Here is a 19,178-nt window from a genome sequence, read left to right on the forward strand (position 1 = left end):
AATGAATTGTCTCGTCCATTAGCACATGTCAAATATAGCACAAAGCAGTCTGATCTCAAGAGATGCAGTTGGTCATGTAGGTGCAGCAAGCTTTGCCTTCAAATGAGAAGGAAGATGTTTGGGTTGCAGCTGGCTTATCTACAAGTGATGAAGCACGGATTCATTATCAGAGATAAATGTATTCTCCCTCTCCACAGCTTATGGTGCGTGATCATCCCCATCAGAACATACAGGGAACTTCCACAGAATAATGGTTTCCATGGCCTCCAGTTGCAAGACATCAGCCAAATGGGATCTGCTCCAAGAACAATTATCACCTCAAAGTAAAACTGGGGAGAGAGGTGGGGCAAACAGCACCGCCTCCTGAGCCAACACTTTCTCAGCGCCTTCCTTGCTGACACATCTGCAGTCACACTTCAATTGAGGTGCAATCACATGCGAAGAACAGGCACAATAGAGAACAGGAGGAGGCTGCAGAGGGAGGGGAGAACTGAGCAAGGCTGAGCTATCCCTGCAGGTCACAGCACGAACATCACACACCCCCTGTGCCAGTTCCTCTCCTTTAAGAAAAAACAGCGCCCAAAGCCAAAATGAAGCTGCAGATAATAGACCAAAGCAGGATCTGAAGCTAATCCCACTGCCACAGGTACTGTCCAGGCTGTGCAAGAGTGATTTGAAGCGAGAGCTTCTCACATAAGGGCTGATGGATGGCAGAAGAGTGTAGATATTTTGGTCTGCTCAGTGTGGGCTGCTGCATCACAATAGGATGGACAAACTACATGAGAAAGATGCAAGATCAGAACAAGGCCCCTTTCTGTCAGCTGCATTCTGGCCCTCTATCACAGACTCCCAAAATGTCACAGTATCACCCAAAGTATCACAGTAGCATCCTTACAGTTTGGATCTCCAGCCACAAAGACTGAGGTGTTAGACTCATTATCTTCTCTTGACCATGTGCTTCCACTGTTACTTTCTGTCCTCAGTGCATAAAACTACCCATACACATACAGCCAGCACACACTGCTGCGTTTCACACCAAACTTTCAAACAGGAGAGATGGCAGAGCCGGCACAGGGCTGCCCCACAAGGCACAACTGGGGCATCCTCAGTGCTCAGCACACTCTCCCAGAATCACTTTTGAACCCAGCTTTAAGAGGAAGCATGCCTGGCCTTTGGCGTGCTCACAGATAGAGAGGATGAAATCTAGGTCATGAGATCTGATCTCAAATGCAAAAGCCTGAGTAGCAGTCCTGAAATTAAACTGAATGGAAGAAATTTCACAGCACGTTAATGCTTTGACATAAATCCCAGGAGGAATGAGTATTGGATGAATCCGGCACAGGGAGACACCCGTTAGTTAAGATGACAAACATCAGGCAGAAAGGTATGATTAAAGGAACAATCTTCCACTTAGTTAAGAGAAAGATGCTTAACCTTCCTGAAGAGTGTAGCTAAAAGGAAGTATCCTTCCCCAGCAAAACAGAGGAGGAACGTGCAGCAAGTACCACCTGATGGGGGATAATTACCAGGTATGAAATGAGGCTGACAGGTCCGCTCAGCAGCTGACTGTGCTGACGTCAAGACAAGGGAAGCACAGCTGAGCAGGCAGTGGTGGAGCACAGAGCTACGACTGCTAATGCCCAGAGGATAACACTGAGCAATGCAGTAGCTCAGAAGCCCCCCATATTTCCCTCTCCCACCTCATGAGCCATTCTCCCATACAGGAGTGCATCATTAAAATGGCAAAGGAGCAAGTGCTCACCGTATAAAAATGACACCAACCTACGTTGTCCTTTGATGTATGTTGAGAAAGACATTAGAAGGAATAATTAGCCAGAATTTTTGCGCAGATGAAATGCAAACCCTGTTTGCATATAAAATACATATCCTTCTCAGCCTTAGAAGCTGTACAGTGGAGCTCCACGTTACAGTACATCCTATTAGTGGGTATAGCAGCTCTGCTCGGACCACAATGCCAGGAAGCTGTGCTGGAAGGAAGGTGAGACTGAAGCTTTGAGAGCAGCAGGGCAGTGGGTGCAGGTATTTGGAGGAATGGCAGCACATCCACTTGTTTCTATAAAGCAGCAACAGAAAACAAGTCCTTCCAACAACACTACAGTACTGTACTACAGTGGGTAACTGGCATGTATCATGGATGTACAAAAAGAAGCAAATGCCTTGTGAAGTCTTACATAAAACTCATTAGAAAAACCAAGGCTGGCTGGTTTGAAACTGTTTGGCCTGCACTCTCACTTACTGCAACACAGCTCTTACGAGTGATATTCAGAGATGAAGATTCCAAAAATAACCGCTGCAGGGAAAGAGGAGAGGAATGGAGAAGAAATTGGTTCTTTGCCCCAGCCAATAGATTGGACAGCGGCTCACAACTCCCAAGGAACTCTCCGTTCCAGTTCTGCTCTGCTAGCAAACCTGCGCTCCCTAATGGCTCAGAGGCAGATCATTTCTGGAAACCTAACATGACCTAAATATGTGCAGAAGACCTGCAAGAAGGGATTTCAGGTCTGTCTGAGGACAGACAAATCAGCCAACACAGAGCTCAGACACAAGACAAAAGCTGTGAGTGAATGGATGCAGGACATCACCCTGCCATTAAGACAAATATACGCAGCTGCTAAATCAGTAACGGGAATTCAGTTTCCAGTCTCCTTAGCTAGACATAAGCTTGTGTTTCATACCAACTCCTAAGCTGATAGATACCTGCCAGTGACAATGATACCATACATCAGCTACTGCTAGTCTTCAGAAACGTATGCACTAAACAATGTTGAGATAAAGCACTGATTAAATAAGAGGAAGCAAATTCTGCTTAGCTTTGTTTTGTGTTGTTTTTTTTACTTCACTCCATAAGCAGAATGAACCAAACTTGAAATGTGCCAAAAGAAGAAAGGAAACGTGCGCTGGGAGTCAGCACATTGCATGCAGCCTGCACCATTGAGCTCTGATGGCAGCACCATCAAACCCTGTGCAAATAACTCACCAGTGCAGATTTGAAATGAGGAGAAAGACTTTAAGCGTGGGTCAGTGTGAAGCTGAGCACAAGCAGCCAGCACTCACTGCCCCCTCCTACAGCCCAGCTCCTTACAGCCCACAGCAGCTGGGCAGGGAGCTTGGGCACAGCTTGCACACAGCTCTCTGTACCTGAATCACTGGAGCAAGCCAGAGACCTGCTAATATTTTAAATGGTGCCTATTAATCAACTCTTGTTTCTCCAGTGTGTTACATAACTGCTTTGGGAACAGAGCTCCCCAGTTTTTAGCATAAACCGGTGCAGCTCCTTTTACTCTAATAGAAACACTATAGGCCCTGTTTCAATCTCAGAGTGACATCAATCAGAATTTCATTACAGCTCAGACAGTTACACCAATGCTGGAGTAATGGAGAACAGTTACAGCCTTGAAGGACAAAGCTAAGTGCTAAAATGCTCAACAGAATTTGTTCATCCAATAACACGAACAAAGAAACCCTGATTTTTTTTCCCCCCGTGTGGTTTCCCATTGGGCCGCTGAAGCCTGTTTTCCTTTATTTGTACTTCCAGCATTCCCCAGAGCATCAGAGAACAGACATTCACTCTGTTGTTACCCCTTATGCCAATAAAAAAAGAACATGAAGCCTTTGGGATTTTCAGCAGTGAAGACAAAAGGTGGTCAGCCTCAGGGAAAGACACAGCCAGAATCTGAGAGTCACAGGGAGCTCAGCCAGAGCTGCCAGACACAGCACAGCTCCTTCACATCGTGCGCTCTCATGCTGACTAACGCAGCGCTGCAACACACTGTCAAAATATGTTGACAGACCTTCAAGTAGTGATAGGAACCTATTTTATTGCTAATCCTCTGACTGTAATCCCACCCATGGAATTGCATGCGTCCTTTTGCTCCCGATACACAGATTACCCAGTGTGCAGATAAGGATGCTGTGTAGATGGCTAAACGTTTATTTAGGTCTCAGTAAACAATGCTGCTGATACTTTAGAATTGCAGGGTCTGGGCACCCTTTGAGATCCCTCTCATGCCAAGCAGATTCCCCAGGAGGATAGGAAAAGCATCCTTCTCCTGCCTAAAATGTTGGGATATAAAATACAGCTCTGATACCACTGCCATGTTCCTTTTCTTACTTAGATTCTTGTCTTTAGCACAGAGAGGGAATAGGACATATTTTTAGGACACTGGATATGAAAGATTTAACAGCAGAAAGGAATATGACAACTGGAAAGACTGCTGTTCCCGAATCAGCCCTGCCCAGCGCCTCAAAGTAGCGCTGTAGGCAGCAAAAGGAAGTGAGGCTGACAGTAAAATGGAAAATAGACCCAAGAGAAAACAAAACATGAAGAAAAAGATAAGCAAAATGGTTAGAATATGTTTTTCATTATGCATGAGCATGTACAGTGCTAATTAGCAGCTTTCATTACACATTAGCATGCGTAACAGCAGCACAGACATAAGATTGCTCGGTGTCTTAGGTCTCTGCCCTTTAAGTCTGCAAGGTTTCATTATGGCAGTCGTTCAGACAATGCTTGGATGAGACAGCAAAGATTCCCTGCATGTGTTTGCCTTTTTCTTGGTTATTTTGATTAAAGCGATTGCTCCTGGCTGTGAAGAGCACAGCTCTCAGGGAACGGGGAAGCACATGCAAAGCTCATCTGGGGTGTGATATATTCAAGCACCTTCTCTGCACCTGGGTTATTTTGAAAGGTCAGATATAATTGTGACCTGAAAATGAAGCAGACTGATATCAGAGATCTCTAGTATATTATTTTGTGGTACGTGTGTGCAGGCATTCTCACTGCTGCCTGCAACTAAGGCAAATCTCAGAGATACTTACTAAAGTGGAAAAGCGATGTATTTTTCCTTCCCCCCAATTAAAACACATCACAGTTATACCCACCTTTCACTTGAATTTCTCTAACTGACATATTTCCATGTGCAATGCCAAATAAGTAGTCAATGGCTTGTGGCTACCACTGGGCTATTGGCAGCTGGAGCTCCCAGTTTATCACTGCCAACAAGCAGACAGTGTTCACCTCCAGACCGAGCAGCTTGTTAGAGTATCCTGCATTATCATTTAGCTTTTGACTCAGACCTGCCTTGAAGACACAGTGTCACATCTTGCCTAGCACGCTAACTTCCCTCCCGGGCCTGCTGTGCTAATCTGAAGATTCAAATCCTCCGTCACCCCAAGTTTCTGGCTCTCCACTTTCTGTCAAGAGCTCTGCCAGGGTGCTGTACAGACCCTATTTGATTAAGGGCTTGCACAGTGCTGCCAAATCCTTTTCCCTTACCCAGCTACCTTGAACTCAGATTTTCAAATTAATTCCACAGAAAGTTTTGGCAAGAAATCCCTACCGCAAGCAAAAATAAGCTAACAAACATTAAACACTTTGCAGCTGCTATATTCTTAACTTGGCTTCTAGGCCACTAGTTAGCAAGTGTATGGCACCACTGTATTGCTACTAGCAGCACCAAAGAGAAAAAGGAAGGATCAAGCAGTGCTGCTGCCCACCACTCCAAGACATTCTCCTTCCTAACCACGCTACCGAGCAAGTGCCAGGCTGCAGGAATCCAAGCCTCCATTTTAGGTCTCCTACCGCGGCAGATCCTGAATATTCATGACCTATTAAACGCTTTGAAAGTGTAAAAGCATCACACAAGCAGATTTAGTCACACAGCCATCACACTCACTTACAGCCTCTGATCTGTGCTCACCTTATCTGCTACATAGTGACCCACTTGGAGATCTTTACAGAAATCCTATCTACTCCTTAACAAGGGTCTGTACAGTTACAAGCAGAAGACACATCACATGGAAACATCAGCTAGAGGGTACGAGCACTCCCTGACTGCTCACGGAGCAGTGGAAAGCACACGGTTATACAGCAATTGGTACAGTCTGCACAGAGCCTGGAATCCTGACCTACAAAAACTCTGCTCCCATAAAATCCATTTGATTCCTTGGGTCAGAATGCCCAGCTCCCACCGACACCGCTTGCTGTCCCTTAATGATGGTAGCATCTCTCTTCCTACATCCCTTTTCCTTTCATTAGCAGCCCACCTCCCGTAGGAGCACGCTGCCTTTATCTCCCTTCCGAAGCAGACTCTATTGTATTTTGACACAATACCACACATGCATGAGCCTAATAATGACAGCCCCACTTTTGGCAGTATCTAACAGCACTGAGACTCGCAGCCCTGTGCCTTAACTGGAGGATTCTGCACTCCAGAATACACTGCTACGTTTCACTTTCTGAACTGCTGTTAGCTACTCATCTTAACGCACACATCATATGGTTTAATTAGGTAAAATATGTTCGACTGATCCTATAATCACAATTTAAAGACAGTGAAATCACCAATATTTGGGGACAGTCTCTCCAATCTATTAATACCACCCAAACATATGGATAAAGCTGTTTGTATCTGCTCGTTTGTTTGAGTTTTTTTAGTCATAACAACAGAATGGCACTGGAAAAGAATATCCCCATATTCCAGAAGCCATCTGGATCCCATGGGGGAGGACTGGTTCATCAGAACCACATCAGAATGTCTTCGGCCCATTGCAAAGATAATAAACCACACACTGAGAACATCCACAGTGCTCACACATCAGGAAAAGATGCTGTAATGCTACAATGGGATGGAAAGCACCACAATAATAGCAGAGGAGCAAAGTCTTTGGCCACAGCAACTGAGAATGAGCACAAATGCAGTAATGAAAGAAAAGAGCTGCTTAACTTTAAAAGGCCTCAGGTAGGCAAGAGCAAAGAGATCCCTTCACCTCCACTGCCGACCCTTAAATGAGGGCTGGGAAGGGGTGGATCAGCCCCAAGGGCAGCCCTGAGCTGAGGGCAAAAGAAGTGTGGTAATGCAGGTATAGCACTTGAGAAGATTTGAGCATCCCAATGGAGATACTTTAAAAGCAGGGACCAAGCTGTATGGCACTGCATGATCCCCTCCCTGATTTACCCCTCCTTACAGCAATTGCATATAACTCACTTTCCAAAGCTTAATCGTGCTACAGGAAGAAAATCAGTGTGTGTTAGAAACCCCAAATATCCCTTGGATGTGCAAGAGTAAATGTCTGGAGAACTGGCAGACGTGTTGCAGACAAAGCACAGCAATTTTACAGCTCAGCAGCGTGCAGTGAATGAGGTGCGGGGAGGAGGATGGAGGAAGCAAATACCTTTGAAATGCAAACCTATTACATAACAAATTAAACTCCCCAGTGCACAGCAAACCCACAGCTTCCTCTTCATAACAGCGCTTATGAAGATGTTTGATTAACAGCAAGTGCTAAGCAAGCCCTGGGTCAGCTGTTTGCAAATCCATGCTCAGTGAACACCAAAAGGCTACTTCAAACATATTGCTCCGAGAGTCTGCGTTGAGTTAATAAAGCTACAGCAATCCATAAGCCTGCACTGTTCCATAACTACACATTTTCCAAGTAATTCAAAATGATATGAAGTATCTGGGTCATTAGAAAACAGATTTTTAAGGAGTCTGTATATGGCAGCTTTGCTGTTATTCAGAGAGCGCTGCCACACAGGAGAGCTCTCTGCATCCTGGGGTATCTAAGCAAGCTGAGCTGTGCTTTCAGTAATTACTTCCAGGAATAGCAGAGAAGAAAAGTCATAACTCTGTTGTGCCTTCGCTCAGAGAACGGGGGTATCACTCTGTAACACTCCCATTTTAATGTCTCAAAGCCTTTTTGCTCATGGATGTGGGCACGGCTGTGCTCAGGGCAGGGCTCTGGGTGCTTTGGTAAGTCGGAATGGAGCACGTCTGTAAGGACTGTCAGTGCAAACACAGCCAGCAGCCACTGCCTGCTGGGCACCATGCAAGGCTGACTGCTCCACTATCAGCCCAGGACAGTGATACTCATCAAATGGAAGCAACTAAACACGGCAACTGAGCTCTCCTTATTTCAATAGCATCTTTTGGCCAACAAGTTTCATCTGTCCACACAAAATGTCAACTTGTTTTCAGCTACTTCTGTCCTACACTCCTAGAGAACCACTGACTTCAAGTCAATTACTGTCCAATCACCAGAATAATTGATGTTGGCTAACAGACCTTACGAGCTGCTCAGCTTCCCTCTCAAGTCAATAAGCATTTGCTGATCTCCCCACGTCTCAGTAGTTTGCACACCTCCAAAGACGACTCCAACCCTCCAAAAGAAACACTCCACAGTTTCAGCATGTTTCACTTGTTGCAGAAAACTGAATGTAAAGCTTAAATAGAGTCTGGCATAACGGAACCTCAGCTGGCACTACCCTGAAATACACATTCACACAACCCACTGCCAGAACCGGGGCTGGCTGAACGCATCACCCACAGCTCCCAGACACTCAGCTGCGAGTGCCACTGTCTGCCCAGGGAAAGGGAAGCAGATGGCAAGAGGCTCCTGGCATTTTTCAGTGTTATGGCAAGTGTTGCTTCAACTTGTGCATACGCCACCCAGCCACACTGCTTTGGGAGCAGCCCCTTTCTGCAGGTCCTTCCACAAACAGAATGTTCATCAGGAAAGCAAGGCCCGAGCCTGTTATTTTTAAGCCCTGAACCAAAATGTCTCACACTCCGAGTTTCTGTCATCAGGAGAGAGAAAGAAACACCTCTGAGGTTAAATGCCTGAGCCACGAGACGCAGTGAAGCACTGAGAATGTATAGACTGCAAACTTTGAGGGTCTGGGAAGTTGGAGATACAGAAATGGAAAGATTTCTTCTGAATGTGAAAGGAGCCGAGGCGTGTTGTGCAGCATCTCCACACGCACAGCTGACTGTCAGTGGCAGTAAATACATCCTATGTGCTAAACAAGGCGCGCTCCAGCCGTGTCTCTTTAGGCTCCGCAGCCTCCCCTGCGAGATGCCATCACTGACAACTGATGCTTTTCTGCTGCCATCTCTGCTGCGATCACCAGTTTCACTCTTTTCTTTGTTTCATTTAAACATTCCCCACCCAATACACCCCAGGACCATCACCGAGTCCTCCTTCACGTCCTGCTGATCCCGGTGGCCTCTCACAATCTCATCCATCCACTTCCAAGCCCAAATTGGCTCGTTACAATCCCAGCTGTTCCGGGACTGACCTTCCCCCGTGCTGTGAGAACCAGCGATCTGCCTCCAAACGAACACAGCAGCGGGAGGAGCAATTTAACACCACACACCCGGCAACGAGGGTTTGGAGACGGCTCTAGTTGATGTAAAAGCGTACAACTTACAAATAAACCCAGCGATCACGGCTGTCTGCTATTACTCTCTCCCCACCCCCCACCCCCCATTCTTTCGGTGGATAAAACAAGAGTCTACGGCTTTTCATCCCTCCGGGTCCTTTAGTTAAAGCGGTTACATCCCTTTATCGCACACTGGGAGCCGTTTCGCACCGAGCCGTGTCTACACCCGCTGTGTCGGCTCCCGGTCCCGCTCCGCGCATTTACCGAATTTATCGAATTTCGATTTATCGAAACCCGGGCAGGAAATGCGGAGCTGTGCCCGGGTACAACGGCTCCGGACGGGGCTGGGGGGCTCGGAGGGACCGGGGGGAACCGGGACCCCATGGAGGGGGGCCCTGCCCTGCCCTGCCCCGCTGAGGGGCGGAGCGGCCCCGAGCAGCGGGATGGGGCTGCCGGGGGGTCGGGGAGGGACGAGCCGCCCTGGGCCGCGCAGGTATCGCCGCTCACCTCATCTCCTTGTCCGAACTGCAGCCCCAGGGCCACGAAGTGCTCCACCCGGATGAAGCCGTCCGCATCCTCGTCGCACACGTCGAAAACCTCCTTGAGCTTCCTCAGGAACCGCAGCAGGCCGGCCGGCTCCATCGCGGCCGTTAGCTGGAGGCCGGCGGCACGGCCGCTGCAGCCATCATCAACCGCGCCTTCAGCGGGAGCGTGACGGCGGCTCCGGGGAGCGGGGCGGGAGGGGACGGAGGGAGCGGGAGAAGAGAAGGGAGGGAAGGAAGGAGGAGAACGGGGAGGAACGAGAGCCCCGGGCGGAGGGAGGGAGCGAGGGAACGGAGAACAATAGGGCAGAGCCGGGATGGAGGGAGGGGCGCCGGGCGGCCGCCAGGGGGCGCTGAGGGGCGGGCGGCAGGTGCGCGATGACTGGGAATGATGGCAGGGCCGCTCGCGCCACCCAGCGGCCAGAGCCGGAACTGCAGCTTTGGCCGCTGCTGGTTGTTGAGACAAATGGGGCCGTACCCAGAACAGAACAGAACACAGCGCTGCCTTCAGTCAGGACTGCAGGCCAACCCGAACGTGGCTGCTGTTTATTTGGTATTCTGACAGCTGGAACAAGCTGCTGTGCTTCCTACCAGACACCGATACAGAGCAGTCACCTCATGCTCCAATGTAGAAAACAAACAATGTCTGATCAAGTCTCCTTTTGATAGTATTCCATATGAAAAGCGTTGCTTCCAAAACCAGGAAGCCTCTATGAGACTTAAGAGATCTAGAGAAAGTAGCAAAAATATTGGCTCTCATTAAATCCTTGTTTTAGGTATTGCTATAAACGTTCAGAATGACGCTACTATTGCTTTAATATCATCCTGCGTTCTACTCTCCAACCCATGCTCAGAAGCTCATAGGAGGCTTCAGTCCATTGGGATTCTCTTCTGCACAAGAAGGTGTTGCAGGGCTCCTCCTTCACAGCAGAAAGCAGGAATTGCTGCTGGATGCACTTCAGGTGTTAAAGCTAAAGACAAAATTTGGGTCGTTAAGAAGTGAATGAAATGGGCAGATGAAGGAGATTTAAGTCCTCCCCTGGAGGGAGGCTGTGCAGGAAGCCTGAGGAACTGTGCATCCTCATTCAGGCACCTCATCTCACTGAGATGGACTGGAGACCCTCTTGTGTAGGTCTGCTATGCTGGCATTGTCAAATCTGCAGCTTCTAATCCAGCCAGGGGACTCAAGGACAAAGGCCCAAAGACAAGGAAATAGTCCAAAACTTCACACAGCAGGTTTGCTCTTAGGAACGAGCAGCTAATCCACCAGAACAGGCGTCAGTTTCAATCTTGATGTTCAAATAAACAAGAAAAAAAATGGAGAGGACCCTTCCAAGACAGAGGCAGAGCTTACAGCTGTTTATGAGACAGGAATCATCTTGGAAGAGTCATTCTGAAAAGTATTAAGGCACCAAACCACATCTTAGAAATTCAAAAGCTAGAGCTCATTCAAGGAGAAATTTGCCTTTTCAGAAATGCTTTCACACATCATCAGGAAGCTCAGAGGGGCTGTGTCCAAATACCAGTTGTTCCTCCTTCAGCTTGTTTGTTCTTTTCCTCACACTCCACACAAACGCTGGCACTCAGCAGCAGGCCATACCAGCTCTGGCCTCCCCTGCCCTACTGCTTCTGTTGGGTCACCATCCTGACCATTTTCAGGGCCATCTCTCCTTGATCAGACGGTACCTAGCATGAAGATGAGAGCACACAGTGAGCAGCTGCTGTAGAGAAGACAGCAACATATACACGCTCAGTTTTCCTGTTGCATGTACCCTACCCCAATAGGTTTATTATTTACCATGTGCCCAGCCTTAAGAATCCAGAAGAAAGCAAAGTTCTCATAGGCCTTGTGGAAAGCTGCTGTATCAGTGGATTCTGGAGACACATAAAGTGCTTTCCACCTCTGCTGGCTGAACTCCTTCAAGCCAGGCCATTTCAGTTTCCTGATCCACGCCTCCTGGCCTGGTAGAAAGAAAAGAAGTTAAATTTCTACATGCTTAGATTCTAAAAGCAATGTTGCTATACCTAGAAAAGCTACTAAGGCTGCAAATAGCTCAGCACAAATAGAAACAAACCAATGGAGAGAAAAGAGAAAGCAAATTGTGATGATGTATGTGAAAAGAGCTTGTAAGAACATACCAACACTGCAAAGCCATTTGCCAGTGCTATAATGGAGGTAGAACTGTCTCTCTCACGGGGTGTACACAAACCATTAAGAGCTGCTCACATATACTACATTGCCAGTCACAAAGGAGATGTGCAGAGACATCTACCCATGTTATCTGTGACTGCATATTCGACTCATTACCTGCTCTGCTCCCAGCCCCAGTCAAAAAGCCTCTTACCCATGGTGTCAACAATGAGATCCAGCTGCCCATTGTAGACTGTGACGTTGACGTTGGCTGCTAAGAGCTGATCAACAATGTCAATGACAGGCCTCATGAAATCCTCAGCCATGTTCTCAAAGACTTTTGTGGACTGCCCTGATGGAACCAGAAAGGAGACAGATTTTAAACAGAAAGTTTAAATCACTCCCAGGCTGAGATAGAAGCAACTGCACAGGGGTCTCAAAATACAGTTCTCAGCTGTATAAGAGCAAGGCTTAGCACAAAGTGTCAGCCAGACAGATAAGAGGAACAATGAGAATTGGGAAGCAGCCACACTCACACCAGAGCTCACACGGCACTGTTGCTTCTGGCTTCTATTACACACATAGAGTGCTGGCATCAGTCCTTTCAAAGTCTTCCTGTCCATTTCATACCCCCCCCTTCACACTGCTGCATGACACCAGCACTCTGGTAGAGAAAGACTGGCAAATTCCCTCAGTAAGAATGTAAGGACATAAATCAGTTGCTGAGACACTGAGGATCTTCTTTGCTCCCTGTACTTCAAGCTGCTTGTCTAACAACAGATAAAAGCAGTAGAACCAGAACTGTCTACCACTGGCCTGCCCCATTACATTGTCATCTGTGAAAATAAGTTCTCTTTTTAGGATGCAGGATAATGAAAATTTAATGTGACTGCTTACTACAATGAAATATCTCCCTTCAGACTGCAATACAGTGGAAGGCATAATACACTCATTAGATCCACACTAGCAGACAGGAAAGTACCTCCCCATTTTACACAGTCAGGAATAATTTTTAGTTTCTCTCTGATAGGTCCATTCATCAATTCATTCAGGTTGTTCTTATGCATAATTTTCACGTGACGTTGGTAAAGCCTAACTGAAAGAGACAAAACACTTGGATTAGTTGTACATTTAAGACCGCCATCCTGTATAAATAACAATTTTCAGCGTTACAGTCACAGCTAAGCTCTCTTCCAGTGAAAATGCACCACCACAGCAAACACTTTGTAGGCTTTTACTATAAATCCCTGATGCCAACATTCATTTAAGTTTAGAAATAATATGGGAAGAGCCCATCCATCCATTTTCACTTCTGGCTCTCACAGCACCTTGTCCAGAGAAGCTTCTGCATTATCCACTTGGCACAGATACATCTCAAAACAACTGTATTTAAGTTGTAATATTTTACTTCTGTGAGTTAATTGTGTCATTCCTTCCCTCACTGAAGGCAATAAAGAGATAAAATGCCTGAAAGAAACCAAGCATTTGTTCAGATGTGTAAGCACCACGGAACTAGACTCAGACTATTTATACAGATGGGACATTTTTGCACCCTAGCTAGAAGACAAGCAAAAGAAATTAACAGGAAGTAACTTGGAGGTCATAAAACTGCATCACAACGACACTAACTACTTCCTTGGAGTAATTGTGCAGAATGTATAGGTGGAGGTGTAATCTACAGATGGGTTGCTCCACATTCCTATTTAGCAATCAAGTTCTTCTCAAGAGAATATCAATATCCTTTAGATCCAAAGGCCCATTTTAAGGATGTGCTGAACCAAGGCTGCTGCTGTGATCAGAGCTGATCGTATGTAAATGCAAACACAGAGACTCAGAAGTTCAACTACTTAAAAATAACTTACCAAGATGAAAGTTTTCTTGTTCATTCATTTTCATTTCTGGAACTTCCTTAGTCATGATGTTATAAAAGTTCACATTGTCTGTGTTCTGAAAAGACAAGATGTTTAGCACTGCTCCTTATAGCTGAAAGTTTTTGTAACAGACTCCCTTACAAAAAGGAGAGGTTAGGAAGTCCTGAAAAATAAATGGGCTCTGTGACCTATCACTTTTCTACGGATCAGGAAGGTATTCATAGAGAAACTTGGGTTCTACAGTTTATAAAGGGTTTCCTCAAGACCATGTGGCTTGTGCTCTTCTCTGAAAAGGGTGTGAAGCTACAGGAAGCCTGCAAGTGGGACTGCAGATTGTCATTACTCATGACAGAGACAGCTGCAGTGCCAGGTGATGCTTTCAAATGCAGTTCTGCTAGATCCAGTCTAACCCAGTGCTGCCTCTTGCTCAACATCCTCCCAGCCTATAACCTCTGAACACCCAAAATGACTCCTCTCAAAACAGCGGGACAGACAGCTGTCACACCTCTTCCGGAATTGAGGACATCTGGAAAAGTCCAAGAACCACTGAATGGCAGCTCTAATGCAGACAGCACACTGCATCCATAGGACAAGTGCAGTTAATGTTGCCAGCAGAGAAGTTACTCAAGATTCACAGAGCTGGCAGTCCTTTATTTAACTGTTGAGTCTTAGAAGTTGAGAGGCACCAGTCAGAAATCAGTACACAAGATTCACACTACAGGAAGTGACTGTGCCCTTCTGCTGATGTCTCAGCTGGAATGGAAAAACAAGCAGGCTTGAAGAGAAAGGCAAAATGGGAACCACAAGTTCCTGCCAAAGAGTAAGAAGTGAAACCAACTACGTGCAAGGTTACCACAGAGAAAACAAAGCAGCTCCAGATGAGTCTTTCCATTTGAGAAAGCCAGAATTTTTCTTGTACTAAACCACTCTAAGGTTCACTGGGGTTGCCCTTCCCACTGCCTCCTGCAGTCACAGAGGTGCACAGCAAACAGCCTCTCTTACAAGAGCACTATCCTAAAGCACTAGTGAAAATGACTGGGCAGGAGGCTGGAGGATGCACACCAGCCCAGGGCTCACTGAAAGAGAAACCTGAAGCTGTGCGCTCCCCTAGACACTGACTTCTTATTAATACTGCTCAAAGATCTCACCTCTTCAATGATACCTTCAGCCTTACTCCAGAGCTCAGTGGCCAGTCCATATTCATTGTTATTTATTGCATCCATTATTTCTTTAGCAACGGCAGTCACCTCTGCTAGACCATGATCGTCAAGGAGAGACTGGAAGACAAACACAGATGAGGACAGCTTTAATTACAGTTTCACCTTAATTTCTCAGTAACAGGCTTCATTGATTAGAGATTTCATACCATGAGTTAACGTACAAAAAAATAACCAAGCTTCCTTTATACTGTATAACAGTACAAGTTCCCAGGAGAAGGCCAAGAGTTTAAGAAGGTACTCACAGTGCTATAAAGGTAGGGTCCCCAGGACAGCACAGAATCTAAAAACAACAAAATGAAAACCAACAATAGAATAGATTCCAAATATTAAGTTTTTTGCCATAGGACTTCCTTTTACTTTTAATTTACTGTAGCAAAAGTGGTTGTGACAAAGAAAAAGTACAAAAATTGATCAGTAAAGAGGCACAGCCAGCTTACACAGCACAGAGCAGGTTCTTTACAAATCCTGAGAACCAATAATTACTTCAACGCCATAAACCTCATAGGCATCAGCCACGTATTTAAAGAATCATATTTTCTTGTTCAAGTGTTCTCACCTCAGCACTGTAACACATTGATACAATATGGGGAGGGAACTGACAAGGGAACAGGCACAGCCTGAACTGAGCTATTAGCAAATATTAGAGAAAAATAAAACAAGACTAGTTTATTGTCCTTCACCAGATACACACCCTGTTCTTATCAGGTCAGCAAGGACATCAGGACCCCAGCACAAGGTCCTTGTGAAAACAGCAAGAAAACTTCAGTCGCAACCTTGTGAACCATTTGGTGGCATCACTTTAAATACAAGTCACCAGAGTGACTGCTGAGATTTGCAGACTTTTCACTACCACTCCACTTCAAATGCAGCTCCTCACCGCCTTGGCTCTCAGATTGCTCAAGATTCAGATACGTTCTAAAGGCAGACACTTCAATCACCACTTGACATATTGAAGCATTTTCAGTTATTTGATATACCAGACTCACTAGAGATGGCATTTGCTTACGGCAAGGCTGGCATTTTTGACTGTAGGTATCCATTAAATAATCTAAAAAGTAAAATCAATGACAGTCTGAGAATTTTAAACATACCCAGTGGAGAAATCCATGAGTCTCCAAGAGCAACCCCAGCAAAATTGCACTTTATGCTTCCTTGTTGTACAGCCTTGGTGATAAGAGGAAAAACAAAAACAAGCCTGCTTTTAGTTAGATAGTTGGGACCTTTGAACCAGTTTCCTTTAAGCAGGAAAAAAACCCAAATGACACGAAACCAATCAGCTATTGGTCTGACCCAGGCAGCACAGACAGCATGCTCCAGGAAACACAAGTACTTGTTGAACATCATCTTCTTAAGTGAACTACATCCTCAAACTACTTACATTATGCAGCTCTAAAGCAATTCCAGCAGCCATTTTACCTCCATAAGATTCAGAAAATATGTAGAATGGGATGCTCTGGTGAGAGAAACCACACAATGAACCTGTTAGATGGAGGGCACCCCCAGCCATCCCCCACATCCCACAGAACCCAGGAATAGGCTCTCCAGCTTTCACTACCAAACCCTGGGGATTTTTGATTCTAAGCTGCCATAACATCCTGGTGTAGTTATTAAAGCAAGTCCTGAAGTGGGCCCGTCAGTGTTTTGGAACTAGGAGCAACCAAGACCATACAGGCCTCTCAGATCACAACAGACAATAACACACCCTTCTGATTACCTAACTGGTGCCAAAACCAGCAATTCATGATACCACTTCTGGACTGAAGAAAATATGAGACAGTGGTTGTGCCTGCAGTGCTTCTCCTGCACAGTACGTGACAGCAAACTACTCCCACCCAGAAGGCTGCTCACCAGTTCCTTCTGAGACCCGTTCAATTACAAAGAAAAATAGGACTCTAACCAATAACTCAAATCACCTACCTGAAATTCTGTCCTGTGTGTGAAGAATTCTTTAAGAAACACCATCATATCAGAGACCACCATGGTTAGGTTTTGGGCAAACAAGCTGCAGTCATCTACATAGCTGAATCCAGTGCCCACAGGATTGTCCACAAACAAGATACTGGCTGCCTGCAACTGCACAAGCAGAAAGGTTCCTGTGAAGCATCAGCTCAGCTAACAGTGCAAACTGCAATTTTGATGGCACAAAGATCTACCGGCCACTGCACCCCAACCCTGGAAGAAGCCACAGAAAAACTGAGTAGAAGTCCAACACAGCGAATGGTACAGGTGGGCTTTCTGCCTGTCTGAACGCAGCAAAAGCTATAAGATGGTGCTAAGCTGTACAGTTACAAGTGCACAAAGAAAATCAAGGGATCCACACATAGGTGTTAGGATGGCCCAAAGCAGTAAGGTTTATTTAGAAGAGACACAATGCAAAGTCTTTCCATTTGCCCAATGTGCAACAGGAAAGGCAACCAGAACTCCCAGCCATCCAAGGGCAGCTCACCCATGCGACCCGGGGACCTCCCAACTAATTAAGGCTACTGGTTGCTCAGTGAATAAACCTCTACCTCCACAGGCAGCTGTAATTACAGCTGGTTTCCCTTGAAGGTCATACAAGGCTTGTAATTACCAGCCACTGCTTCTGCATTGCCAGCCACCCAGAAGAGCCCTTAAGACTACAATCAATGAAGCTATGAGCAGAAGTAACACACACAGTTCACATATTCATGATGGCCTACGTATTCCATCAGAACAAATGAACAGGCCTACTCTTCAGTTCTTAACAAGGTTATTAATATAAGCCATTGTTATTAGCCTGACTATTTTAAGATAAAGGTTCATAGTTCAATTGAATTTCAAATGAAAACTGTTCAGTGCCCACTTCAACCTAGCAAGCACCTGCTTACACAGGCAATACGTTTTGCAGTTGATAATTAGAAGCTGAACTCAGCCATACCCAGGTAGTATTTCTTGGTTTCAGCTCCTTGTCCAACGGACCAATCTCTTCAAAGTTCCCAAACCCACAGCCTGAAGATCCCGGACCTCCCTGAGGGGAAAGAGCAAATAACTGAGTTAGGAGGCAGCACGCCATAGATGAGGGAGACAGGAGCAGAACAAAACAGCACAGTAAGCACAATTTCATAGAGGAAGTCAAAGTGCCCTTTGCACTCCTCAGAATCTTGCAGAGAAGGCTCTGTTCCTCACTGTCTTTCACTATGAGCTGGGTGCCGTCTGAGAACTTTTACCCCAATTCCTTTAATCCCAAGTACAAAAATTAGCCAAAATACAGAAGTCTGTGAGTCACTGGGTTATTTTTCTTAGCCAGCATTTACAGCACACACATTTTACCCCTTGATAACACAGAAGGGAAAGGACCGAGTCAGCAAGCGATCACATCTAATGTTCATTTCTGAAACGTAGCCCTGGAGGTGAATGCAGAGCACACAGGGATGGCTGCTATCAGCTGTGACTGAATGGGATCAGCCACGGTGACAATCAATTCCTCTCTGTTGTTCCCTTACCGAACTTACTGTACATCTCTGCCTGCTCTGCCCACCCCCACAGGCTGCAGGTGTCACAGAATCACACAGCACAGGAGCTCATCACAGCCACCAGCAGCGTCTGCTCCTGCACCGTGACTGGGGGATGCTTTGTGCTCACCTGCAGCCAGAGGACGAGCGGCAGTTCGTTGTACCCCGCACTGTAGTACAGCCACCAGAAGAGATGCGCCTTGCTGCGGACCTGCACGTACCCCCACAGCTCCCGGGGGGGCTCCAGAGCCGCTCCTGTGGGCAGAAAGACCGTCAGTGGGGGAAACACCAGGAGCCCCACCGGACCCGGCCCAGAACATCGCGTTTCAGCCTTGGGTGTGATAATTAGAAGGGCTTCAATTAAGAAACTACCACAAGGAGCCCGGCTGTAGTTATACACACACCCAAAGCTCACGGACCGGCCACCAACGAACCAAGAGCGGCGGGGAACGAAGCGGCCGGCACCGCTCCGCCTCGGGACGGGCCATAGAACCGCGCTAAGGCCGCCCCGCTCCGCAGGGCACCGCGAGGAGACGGAACACGAGACACGAGAGGACAGCGGGGATCGCCCCGCTCAGCCCCGAAGCGCTGCCCACACACTGCAAGGGGTGCCCGGACACGGCCCGTACCTGCCACCAGAGCCGCGATCAGCGCCATCCCCGCAGCAGCCCGCCCCGCTGCCATCCCCACAGCAGTTCTCCCGCAGCTCCAGTCCCGCCCCTCTCTCTCTCTCTTTCTCTCCGTCCCTCCCCCTTTGTCC

General features: G+C 46.8%; 2 protein-coding genes across 5 annotated transcripts in view; both read right to left on the reverse strand.

The window, feature by feature from the left end:
• The window catches only part of RAB11FIP4 (RAB11 family interacting protein 4), a 70,005-nt gene extending 59,927 nt beyond the window's left edge, over positions 1-10,078 (reverse strand). For 2 of the 3 annotated variants that reach the window (XM_015879657.3, XM_032448235.2), the window contains exon 1: positions 9,689-10,062. In XM_015879657.3, coding sequence (XP_015735143.2) covers positions 9,689-9,823 — 135 coding nt within the window. In that variant the 5' untranslated portion in view covers positions 9,824-10,062. Of the gene's footprint in view, positions 1-9,688 lie in introns of all 3 variants that reach the window. The other variant, XM_015879655.3, reaches the window with a different exon arrangement.
• A 151-nt stretch (positions 10,079-10,229) lies between these two features.
• Positions 10,230-19,132, reverse strand: SCPEP1 (serine carboxypeptidase 1). 2 transcript variants are annotated; one of them, XR_014936870.1, is made up of 13 exons: positions 19,048-19,132; positions 18,549-18,673; positions 17,845-17,934; positions 16,863-17,018; positions 16,324-16,398; positions 16,037-16,109; positions 15,188-15,225; positions 14,874-15,002; positions 13,717-13,801; positions 12,752-12,950; positions 12,069-12,206; positions 11,522-11,685; positions 10,230-11,409 (listed from the first exon to the last, which is right to left on the reverse strand). XR_014936870.1 is itself a non-coding variant. In XM_015879664.3 (13 exons), exons 1-13 carry the CDS (start codon positions 19,100-19,102, stop codon positions 11,344-11,346), a joined length of 1,308 nt encoding a protein of 435 aa, XP_015735150.2. In that variant the 5' UTR covers positions 19,103-19,132; the 3' UTR covers positions 10,230-11,343. The 2 variants fall into 2 exon arrangements, 1 of the variants encoding a protein (XP_015735150.2); XM_015879664.3 differs by having other exon boundaries at positions 12,837-12,950.
• Positions 19,133-19,178: the final 46 nt, after the last annotated feature.

This window comes from Coturnix japonica, chromosome 23, assembly GCF_054131305.1.
Source record: "Coturnix japonica strain WE chromosome 23, WE-NBRP24, whole genome shotgun sequence".
NCBI lineage: Eukaryota > Metazoa > Chordata > Aves > Galliformes > Phasianidae > Coturnix > Coturnix japonica.

Coding starts and splice junctions, on each gene's coding strand:
- SCPEP1 (XM_015879664.3), bottom strand. CDS start 19,102: ATGGCAGCGGGGCGGGCTGCTGCGGGGATGGCGCTGATCGCGGCTCTG. Junction 17,019..17,844: donor AACCAAGAAATACTACCTGG/GTATGGCTGAGT, acceptor CTGCTTGTGCAG/TTGCAGGCAGCCAGTATCTT. Junction 11,686..12,068: donor TCTCATTGTTGACACCATGG/GTAAGAGGCTTT, acceptor TCTTTCTACCAG/GCCAGGAGGCGTGGATCAGG.